The sequence below is a fragment of the Barbus barbus genome, assembly GCF_936440315.1.
Source record: "Barbus barbus genome assembly, chromosome: 1".
Taxonomy (NCBI): Eukaryota; Metazoa; Chordata; class Actinopteri; order Cypriniformes; family Cyprinidae; genus Barbus; species Barbus barbus.
The window spans coordinates 46,450,459-46,461,965 of NC_136729.1; the positions used below are offsets into that span (position 1 = coordinate 46,450,459).

Below are 11,507 nucleotides of genomic sequence, written 5' to 3' on the forward strand. Positions count from 1 at the left end.
TTAAAGAGGAAATGGCATCATAATGTGTGAGAATTCACAGCCATCAGAATAAACTGGCTTCAGAGATGATGAACTGTGGGTTGAGCAGGTGTGGGCAAACTAACGGAGATCTCACTCTCTGTAGTAATGCGTTGTGTATCTTCAGCTCACAGCTTAAACACCTAGAACTAGCATGCCACAAAATAAAGAGGACAAAAGACCATTAGTGATTAGGGGGGAAACAAACAAATAAACAACCTAAGGCAACTTTTGAAGTTGATTAATAGACAAAAATATTGCTGATGAGAAAATTGAACTTGAATGTTTTTGTAGTCATCTTATATTTTTGAGAGCTGGTGGATGGTTGAGTTATTGAAGTTAATGTGTTAACAGCATGTTTGATTTTAATAGATACAGTTATACTGTATCAATTTATTTCAGTGCACTTCTGAAAATAGCAGTGTTTCTATTGGAGATTCCCCCACTGAATGCTGGTTAATAGTTATTGACCGCTGCAGAACGCGTCAGGGAGTAAAACCAGCCTGATGACCAGCCAACCAGCTTAGGCTGGTTTTAGTTTTTTTTTTTTTTTTGCAGATTATACTCAGAAAGATGGCTATATTTATAGATACTTCTTTATCACACATATCGTGTGAGTGAAATGCAGCTAAACGGTCAGTTGGTGAGATCAGAGGAAGTTAACACCCACAGGAGGAGCTGAAGATGTTTAAATGAAGAGATGTAAATATAGACTGAAAAGAAAGACGGACAGAAACAGAAAATGTCTGATAAGAGTCACATGTGTCTGCTGGGACTGATCCTTCTCTCTGCACTTCTCACAGGTAAAGACATCTGTTTATGATCTATAATACTCTATAAAAGACCTGTATAATGAAGATCGCCAATTAAAATTAATTTTAGTTCATTCATATTATGAAGCACAATTGTAACAAAAAACGTTAGTTTTTACTGTAACTTATCATCTCACAATATGGATCTGCATTCAAAATGATTTTTGCAACCGAACATTTCCTGTAATTTCTTGAATTTAGTGATAAAAAAAAACGTGCATCTTACAACAAATGTGGAAGCTACATGGCAAAACAAAAGAAATGTTTACGGCCATATTACCTTCCCCTTGGCCACTACACAGTAAATTTTGCAGTGTTAAATGAACTCTATAAGACGCGGCCTGAGTGCATTTGGTCCCACTCAGAATTGGTGATAATTGACTCTCGTCATAGTGTTAAATCAACTCTATTTTGAGTAAAAAATTAACACTGCTCACTGAATAGTGTTACCAGAGTTTAACACCAGGGGCAATTAACTCTGTTCTGTGTTTCCAGAGTTTAACTTGCAGGAAAATTTACTCTAATTAGTGTCAATATTTCACTTATGTAGAATTCATTTACATTTATAATAGTGAAAAATTCTCTAATTTTAAATCCCATCTGGTGTTTTAAAAACACAACAAAAAACAAGATCAACGACGTCAGATTTAAAACATTACAATGCTGTCATGCTCAAGAAACACACAATTACATGCACAAAAATACATCACACCTGCATGAAATGACAATACATCACTATATTCAGTACAGAAGCTGTTGAGCCACCTAAGCAGCCTTGCTCTAACCTCAGCAATACAAGGACCTTCACTTTGCCAACATCTGTTGAACACAGTGGTCTGAATGAAACTGTACATCTTGTGTAGAATAGGGTTATATGTGGTGCCAAAAACAAAGTGCCTTAAGAAGTTTGTTCACCAAAAATTAGAATTCTCATTAATTACTCACCCTCATGTCATTCCAAACCTATAAGACTTTTGTTCATATTCTGAACACAAATTAAAATATTTGTAATGAAATCTGTCAGACTTCTATCCTTTCATCGACAGCCTATAACTACATCTTTCAAGGCCCAGAAAGGTGTTAAAGACATCATTAAATTAACCCGTGAGACCCGTGATTTAACTTCAGTTTTATTTAGCAACACGAGTGCTTTCTTTGCGCGAAGGAAAAAAAAAAAAAAAAAAAAAAGATAACTTTACCAATTTATGAAAATATTAATCCCTGACAAGCGTACACGAGAGCACGACGACAGATGAGGGTTTTGTTTGAAATTAAAGCAGACATTTTGTGAATGCATGCATAAAATTAAGGTTAAACCAGTGGAGTCACATGGATTACTTTAATGATGTCATTACTACCTTTCTGGGCCTTGAATGTGCTAGTTGCGTGGACTCTCAATGTAAGGACAGAAAGCTCTCAGATTTCATTAAAATATCTTCATTGGTGTTTTGAAGATGAACGAAAGTCTTACAGGTTTGGAACGACATGAGAGTGAGTAAATGACAATTTTCATTTTTGGGTAAATTAACCCCATTAAACAGTTCGTCAAAGGCATTAAGAGAAGAGATTGACTTTGTGGCGGGAGGAGCAAAACGACAGACACAGTGGGTGTGGCGTCAAGCCTCGGAGAGGTTTTTATTAAACAATAAAAAGGGAAAATAAAGTGTCCAAAGGGGAAAAGTGTCCAAATAAACGGGGAAACTGGTGTCCTCGTTGTGCCGCGGGGCTAGTGAAGGAGGGTAGTGTTCAGAAGGGAAGGGTCCAGGGAAGGGGCGGAGTCCGGTGGCCGCACGCGCTGCCCTCTCGGGGCCGGGAGCGAGTGGCGGCGGCAGCTCTTGCGCGGCTTCTTCCATCTCCTGGGTTCCCGGAGCTTCTGGGGGATTCGACGGCCCGGCATCCTGGCCCGTCAGCCGTCTAACGGGTGCGGCAGTCCTCCTCGACGCACCCTTCCTGGACCCACGAGGACACCAGCGTGCATGCACGGGGAAGAGACCGGTCTCCCGAGGAGAGGCGCGCTAGGCGTTTAAACAGCGGCGGTGATGAGGCTCTATTCACGTCAGGTGCGCCTCATCACACGCCGCCAGCCCTGGCTATCCAGCGCCCCTCCTCTCTCACACACCCACTCCCGTCGGGAGCCTGGTGAAGGGCGGCGAATACGGGACGGGGTGGTGATGATAGAAAGGGGGGAGGCAGCCGACTCGTCACAACTTGCATGGAAGGGCATGCTGATCAAAACTGAAGTACTGGTGAACTGAATAATTCTTCCCAGAGCCAGGAGGCAGGGCTGAGCACTTCCAGCGATGTCTTGAATATGCTCCTCAATGCTTGTTCCACTCTGGAAAAAACAAGCAAATTGCAGAGGACTATCACTGATGTGTTAAATAATAAAAAACTACAAAAAATAATAACAAAAATAATTAAAAACAAACCTTTTAGAAGATATCCCTACTTGAGACGTAGACACCTTTCCTTGTCTCTTCTGGCCTTGACAAGACACAAACAGCAAAGCATTATAAGATCATCAACACTGCTTAAAGAATACTATACGAAGTCAATCCTTAGTCACAGTTAAAGCAACTCGATGGCTACAAAACTGCTGTGAAAAGTGGCACAATGAGATTTCTCTTTTCATTTTGTATCTTCAAATGATATTCCTCGTTCTTTAGAAATGCCTCTCTGTATAGTTATGATTCTGGTGCTTCTTAGAAAGACAAAAATACAGAAAAAGGAGGAGAAAATGTGTTTTAAAATCCAAGAGAAAAATACACCTGTATTATGGGCATGTGATCAAAACATTTAAAAGTTGTCAAAAATGCATTAAAACTAAAATAAAAATAACTTACGTAGCCATTTTTGAAGAAGGTACAGGAACAAAGGCACAGTTTTCGTTCACCTTCCTTGGTGGTTATGCACTGCAAAAAAAATATTATTTTTAAACATAAAAATTATATCATATATGCACAGTTATTCATATGAAATATTTCCTATTCTTTTCTTTAATGTCAGAATACTGACACTTTCTTTTTTCATCGATCAGGCCAGCTTATTAAGCAAAAAGCAAAGCAAAAACATAATTATGGTATATAAACAAAAAAAGTACTACTTCAAATAATACTTAATTTTAAATACCTTTACCTTATAGAGATCAAATTAATGTTGTGTTTTTAAGAAGATTTATGAGTTTAACAGTCCCCCAAATGCATAAGTAATAACTTCTTGCCCAGCTTTTAGCTCCATCATCTAATCTCATTCCTTTACTGGAAGACCTTTCTTCAATGACGAGTGTGTCCTGGAGTCAAAGGATGAAGACAGGGACTCATTGACTGCACAGGAGAAGCTTGTTACTTATAAACAGGAGAAAGATAATACGTTAGTTCTGCAATATGTGCTATATCATGCCAATAACAGTCACTCTTTATAAACAAGCAACAATTACAATGTCTTAATGTCGTTGGACACATTTAGTGTTTCGTGAGCTGAACAGTGAGATGAGTATAAACGGAGGTCGGAGTTATATATAATTGGGCCCTAACTAGAAGATTTCGACCGTCCAATACATAAAAATGTCAGCTTAACAAATGAAGCGGGTATACCAAAGCTAAATACAGCTGAAAATCTAATTAAGTAAAATTACTGACATCATATAAACTTTATCATTAACCACATTGAGATGAAAAAGCACATTTCTCCAACATACTGACTTGCCTATTCAATACCTATTCGATATTTCCGAGTTTAAACCAATCAAATTACACAAAGTTAATAAATAACTACAACTTATGCATTAATAGTAGCACAATTATTAACCTCATTAAACTTGTGTTTTAACAAATTAATTAAAAGAGCTTACCTTTTGGCGCAAGGCAGAAGAAAATGGCGATGACTAGTGCTGGGGTCTTCGGGGGTAGGTTGAGGGGCTTAACAGAGTAAAGTTAACAATGCAAAATTCAACTCTGATCATTTTCACCAACACTAGAGGCATTTTTCACTATTTGTTGTTAAATTAACTCCTTAAGAGTAAACGGAGAGTAACACTGCTTAATTAACACTGACGATTTTACTGTGTATGGTAGTCCAACCAGGGTTATATACCCCCCCCAAAAACAAAAGTTTTGGGGAAGCTCCTCTCTGGATGCGCGGTCACTTGGAGGTGCTCTGGAAGGAGCAGGCACTAGAGAGCTGGACGGGACCAGCGGATTCAAAGGAGGGCTCTGGAGCAGGCACTGGGGGGCACTTGCAGTTCTCTGGTGGGCTTCAATATGCTCAGACTGCGTTGCGTTGGCCACAGACGGCTGTCCTGCGTTGGTCGCTTATAAAGGAAAAGGAACAAAGGAGCAAACAAGATGATTAATACAGGTGATCTAAATGAAGGAAGATTAACTAAACTAAGACAGGAAATACCAAATAAGGGCAAACAGGAACTAAACAGAAACCAACACGTTACAGCTTGGTTCATTTCCTGCTTAAAACAGGACACAACGAGTTTATTTAAACTATTTCATAATCGAGTCATTAACCCACATTAATATTATTACTATTATTGATATTTGTAGGTATCAGTGGAGTGGATGACACTCATGTGTTCTGCAGTTCTGGTGAAGATGTGCGTCTGTCCTGTAATAATGCTCTTCCTGGCTGCACAGCAACTACATGGATCTATTACAGACAGTCAGAGACACTTGAACTGATTAAATTAGGGATAAAGAGGAATAACATAGAGAGACATGAGAGACTGAGTCTGGGCGCTGACTGCTCTCTGAACATCAAGAAAGTCACAACAGAAGATCGTGGATCTTACACCTGCCGACAATATGTGAATAAAGTACAACAAGGAACTGATGCTTATGTTTATCTGCATGTTCTTCATGGTCAGTGTTTCTGTGAATATTATGATTAAATGTTGAATTAAACAGTAATATTGTCGCTGAAAGACTGGAATCAGTCGTGTAATCTCTGTCTGATTCTCTGTTTCAGTCTCTTCATCATCCTCACAGTCTGAGATCAGACCAGGCCTCTCTCTGACTCTCTTCTGTCAGTTATGTTATGATCAATATTATGATCGAGTCTCTTGTGATTATTTGGTCCGTTCTGAGGGTATTGATCTGATCTGGGTGAATCAGGCTGGTGTGAATCTGACAGACTCCAGATTTCAGATCTCCTCCTCAGGACAGTGTATCAGGTCTCTGACTACAACACTCCTGAATGAAGATCACAACAGAGAGTGGAGATGTCAGGTTAAACAGACAAATCAACTCAAGACCTCAGTCACATATACTGTCAAGTATCCAAGTAAAGTATTTATATTAACAATGAATTATCAGTAATTTAAATCTGATTGTAGTCTATAACGTATCTGAACATTCATCTTCAGCTCCAGCCGAAACAAAGACAGCGTCTCCAGTCACCAGCTCTAAATCAACTGCAGCTCCTACACAACCAGGTACATAATCAGCTGTTAAGATCAATATTTACAGTTAGCTGAAGACCTCAGACACATATACTGACAAGCATTCAGACAAGAAATACATTTATTTAACCCCTTAACTGTCACAAGTTTACTTCAATATATTATGATTAAATCCTAATCTAATCATGACTAACTATATATCGTTGGAAAGGTCTAAGACTCCTAAATAGATATTTTTGCCACTGTTTGTTGTTAAAAATTGTGTAGGAACAGTAATAGATTAATTTATGACGAGAGTGCACCTCAAAACATATACATCATAACAGAAGTTCTGACCTTTCTCACAAAAAAATATTTTTCGTTTACTTTTTCCCTATCATGTTTTAGTAATCATCATAAATTATATTATATATCATTTGAAAGGTTAAAACGTCAAATTTCATCCTGAGAAAACCATTTTCAAATCGGACATTGCATTACCATGGATTATTTACACAGGAATCATGATATAAATGGTAATCTTATTTTAATCTTTAAAATCAATTAAACATTTATAAAAATAAATGAAATGTTTTAATAGTCCAGTTCAGTGATTCTCAAAGTGTGGTACTCAGAGGAATCACTCAATTAAATAAATTAATGTTAAAACACATTACATTTTAATTGTGAAGTTTTTTTTTTTTTTTTACATTTAAGTACATTACAGTTTTTATTTAACTTTTAGGTAAAACACATTTAAATGTAATAATTAAAGTGTTTTCTTCACCTGTTTGTAAGCACAGTGCAGTGTTCATGTTCAAACTGTGTATTTACAATGTTAAAGTGTCTGATAACAATAAATATTCTTATTAGGAATAAAACGGCCTCATTTTTGAACTCTGCAGAGCTGTATCTGGACTGGGATTACTACGCTACTGTATTTTACTGTTGGTCATTAAGAGCCCTCGGATTTGATCAAAAATATCTTAATTTGTTTTCCAAAAGATGAACAAAGGTCTTACGAGTTTGGGACAACATGAGGGCAATGTGTTTTAAACCCATAACCATAAAAAAAAATAAAAAATTAAAATGTAACTGCCCAAACCTCTAAATATTACGAGCACATTTGTTTATTATCATTGTACACAAGATACAACGCAATTTCAGAGCTTCTGCATAAGGTGCATGGTACATAATAGACCAAAAATGTAAATAAATATACATGATACAAAGTGATGTACAATTAAAATATTTAAGCTAAGACAAAAGAATAGGTCTTTCTGGTCTCTACTAATTAGAGTGATTACCGCTCTGCGCTATTAGTGATCTCGGTCTAGACAGGAAAGTAGTCTGTATTTGACAGGTTTGTGTATCATCTGAGGCCAAAGTTTGAGTCTGACAAAAGAGAACATGTTTTTGACTAAACTATTTGATTTTGACCTGGAAGTTTGAAGTTTGCACAAGTTGGTGACAGAAAAACTGTAATACAGTTCAGCCGTTCTGAAGTTTCCCCTTTCACGGTTAGTCAACTCAGAGTTCAAGGTGCTGAAGCTCCTTATTGAAACGGGCCCCAGCACAGGACTGCAAACACTGGGAGACTTTCTCAATATGTGTTCTTCAGCGATCTTGTGTCCTTGTGTTCTCATGTTTTAGTTCTACGTCAGCATTAACCGTCGAAGTTCAGTTCCAATTCTCAAGAACGCAAGTAAAGAGGACGCATGAAAGTTTCTGGATGTGTTCTTGATATCGAGGATGAATCGAGTGCTGACTTGAGAGAATCAAGCCGTTAGAAATGTACACCCGACACATGACATTCAAGTTTTAATGGAGGAAAAATCAAAACCCTATCTTCAAGACTTCTCTCTAGAAGTATGTTATGATCGACAGTGTCAAACGCAACACTAAGATCTAGTAGTACCAGCACTGACATTTTGCCAGAATCAGAATTAAAGCGAATATCATTTATTATCTTAATGAGTCCAGTTTCTGTGCTTTGATGCGCTCAGAAACCACATTGAAAACTGTCCAGGTATCCATTTGAGTTTAAGTAGTTGTTCAGCTAATTAAAAACTACCTTTTCAATAATCTTACCTATGAAGGGAAGATTTGATTTCGGTCTATAGTTGCTCAACATGGTGTTATCAAGATTGCGCTTTTTCAGAAGGGGCTTAACAACTGCAGTTTTAAGGGAGTTTGGAAAAGTCCCAGAAAGAAGTGAGGCATTCACCACTTCTAAGAGATCAGCTTCCAAACAGATAAGCACACTTTTGATAAATGATGTGGGAAGTGTGTCAAGATAGCAGGTTGAAGATTTAAGGTGCTGTACTATTTCTTCCAAAATTTTGCTATCAATTGCTTGTTTGATATTATTGATCTTCTCAGAAAAGAAGGAAGCAAACTCATTGCATTTGCTGTCGGAGAGCATTTCACTGGGAATCTGACTGGGGGGGGGGGGGGGGGGGGGGGTGGGGGGGGGGGGTGGGCAAAAAGAGTGTGAGTGTTGTTTAAGTTACTGTTTATAAGGTTTGAAAAGAAAGTCTGTCTAGCTGTGGCTAGTTCCACATTGAAAGCATGAAGGCTGTCTTTATAGTGAATTTCGAGTTTCGTCTTCCGCCACATCCGCTCAGCTTTTCTGCATTGTCTTTTCATGCTCTGAACTGCTGTTGATTTTCTCCAAGATGATTTTTGTCTGCCAGTCTTCTTGCTGACCTTTATCGTTGCAACATCATCAATAACATTCTTAACTTTTGAGTTAAATGACTCCAGGAGAAGATCAACAGGGTCTGCAGAAATGCTTGGTGTTAATGATATTGCCTTCATGAATAGCGCACTAGTCTTCTCATTAATGCATCTCTTTCTGATAGAGACAGATCTAGATTCAGTGGTGACCGAGATCAATATATCAAAGAAAATACAGAAATGATCAGATAATGCTACATCCTTAATAACAATGGATGAGATGTTTAGACCTCTACTGATGAGTAAATCTAGAGTGTGTCCACGATTGTGTGTGGGTCCGTGCACATGCTGACTCAGGTCAAAAGTGTTTAAAACAGTTATCATTTCTTTTGTAGTTTTGATTTCTGCATTATCTATGTGAATATTAAAATTCCCTGCAATAGCAAAACAGTCAAACTCTGAGGAAATCATTGATAACAGTTCAGTGAAATCATCAACAAAGGCTGGAGAATATTTTGGAGGCCTGTAAATAATGATAAACAGAGTGTGTGGAGCTCCTTTCAGCACAATACTTAGGTATTCAAACGACAAATACTGACTAAACGACACTTGCTTGCATTGATAAACAGTACAACATTAAACAGAGCAGCTACACCTCCACCTCTCCTAACAGTCCTGCAGACACTTAGAAATGTAAAGTTAGGAGGGGCTGTTTCATGAAGGACTGATGCACTGCAGCTGTCTTCTAACCATGTTTCATTTAGAAACATAAAATCCAGGTTGTTTGTGGTTATTAAATCGTTGATCAGAAATGATTAATTTTTTTAGTGAGCAAATGTTTAAAAATACTAACTTGATGGAATTACATTTAATCTCTACAGCAATCTTAGATTGATGCATTATAGGCCGCAGATTAGATGGGTCAGCCGTACGGCTTGAGAAGGCTTTCTATCATGTGATAAAACAGAAATAGAGGAGGCTACAGGCACACTGGGTTCCCGCTTGTTCTGTAGACATTTGTGAATGTTGCTGCTAATATAGCCGGGACCCGACACATGACTGAGTGCTGTCATCGGTTGTTTTTGGTTCACCTACACCAGATGGAGGAGGGCTTGGGCCCTGGTGTTATGGCAGCGGCCGGAGAGCTCTCGCAGGAGGAGGAGGGTGAGCTGGGCCTGCAGTCTTTGGTGGTTGGGGGGCCCGCCGTTTTTTTGTTGATATCTGGGGCAGAAGAGCAGCAAAAGAGTGGGAGAGTTTGGTCCCAGCATACACCAGTTCCTCCATTTTCTGTGAGAAGCTTAGAAGTGGAGATACTGGAGAGAGGGATAATGTGTCTGGTGAGATGGGCTCTGGCTCTGGTGTTTCCGGTGGCTGTGAGATGTTGTCCTGGCTTCCCTGACTGTTTTCCAGAAAGTCGTCCTTGGGTGCTGAGTCTAGGAGCTGTTGTAATACGTCACAGTCTGCATGTGATGAGCTCTGTGGGCAGGACTCAGCTGGGATGTCCATGAGCAGTGGTTGTTTTGGCTGCATGGTGTTATCAGTATCCTTGTGGGATGTGTCAACCACATGATGACTCGAAAGCTGATATGAAGTCCTGTGGTCTCTCATATTCTGTCTAGGTGTGTGTGTGCGCCATTCAGGCCGAGTGGATTGGCACACACCACTGAAGGATGACGGAGGGAGAAATAGATATTGTCCTTTAGCACTCTTGCACAAAGTTTGTTTGGGTGGAGGCCATCCAGTCTAAACAGTTGTCTGTGGCCCCAGAAAAGATTGAAGTTGTCGATAAAGTTGACTCCTTTTATACCGCAGGTTCTTTGTAGCCATGTTTTCAGCCCAAGCAACCGTGCAAACATATTAGTTCCCCTTGCTGGGAGTGGTCCACTGATGAATGAATGAACTTCGTCTTTGAAGAGTTTCAAAGAGTTCACTGAAATCCTTCTTAAGGAGTTCTGACTGCTCCTTCCGAATATCATTCTTCCCCACATGGATGATGACTCGATTTGCAGTCTAGTGCTTCATCAGAATGTTCAGAAGTTCCTTGTTCACATCAGAGACGGTTGCTTGAGGAAAGCAGTATGTAGTTGTAGTCCTGCCACTGATATTTCTGATAGTAGAGTCACCCACTATCAGAGTCCTGGGCTCGGCTGCACTCTGAGCTGAATGCCGCTGTCTGCTCGACTTCGAGCGCCTGTTAGTAGCAATGCTAGCTGCTGGCTGATTTGATCCATGTTTTGTCACATTTGGGGATTCCTCACCCACATTCATTAATGCTTCAAATCTGTTCTCAAGATGTATAGGGGGTTGTAGAATATCAGTGTTTACAAGTCTTGTCATAGCCGTATCTGGGGTAGAGGATGCTACGGCAGCAATACGAGATACTCATGACAATCTGATGTCTCGAGTGCCTTTGGGTCTCGCTCCCTGTTTGTGCCATCGATTAGTCTGTCGATCAGTTTCAACACTTTGAATAAACTGTTGAGATTCACTAGATTCACAGGACTCACCGGCTGCATGCTGAGGGGGTCCGTGATTACCATCTGCTGTGTGATCCGCCTGTTTTGGAAGTCCAGCAAGTAACTTTGTTTCAAGAACCGCAATCCTTTGTAGAA

The 11,507-nt window shown here is 39.3% G+C and overlaps 1 protein-coding gene across 2 annotated transcripts in view; it reads left to right on the forward strand.

Annotated features, from left to right (window-relative positions):
* The first annotated feature begins 755 nt into the window (after nt 1–755).
* LOC306871552 (uncharacterized protein) overlaps nt 756–11,507 on the forward strand; it is a 24,923-nt gene continuing 14,171 nt past the window's right edge. Inside the window, exons 1-2 of one of the 2 annotated variants that reach the window (XM_079419585.1) lie at nt 756–821; nt 6,202–6,270. In XM_079419585.1, the coding sequence (XP_079275711.1) occupies nt 761–821; nt 6,202–6,270 (130 nt within the window). In that variant the 5' untranslated portion in view covers nt 756–760. The remainder of the gene's footprint in view (nt 822–6,201; nt 6,271–11,507) is intronic. The other variant, XM_079419586.1, reaches the window with a different exon arrangement.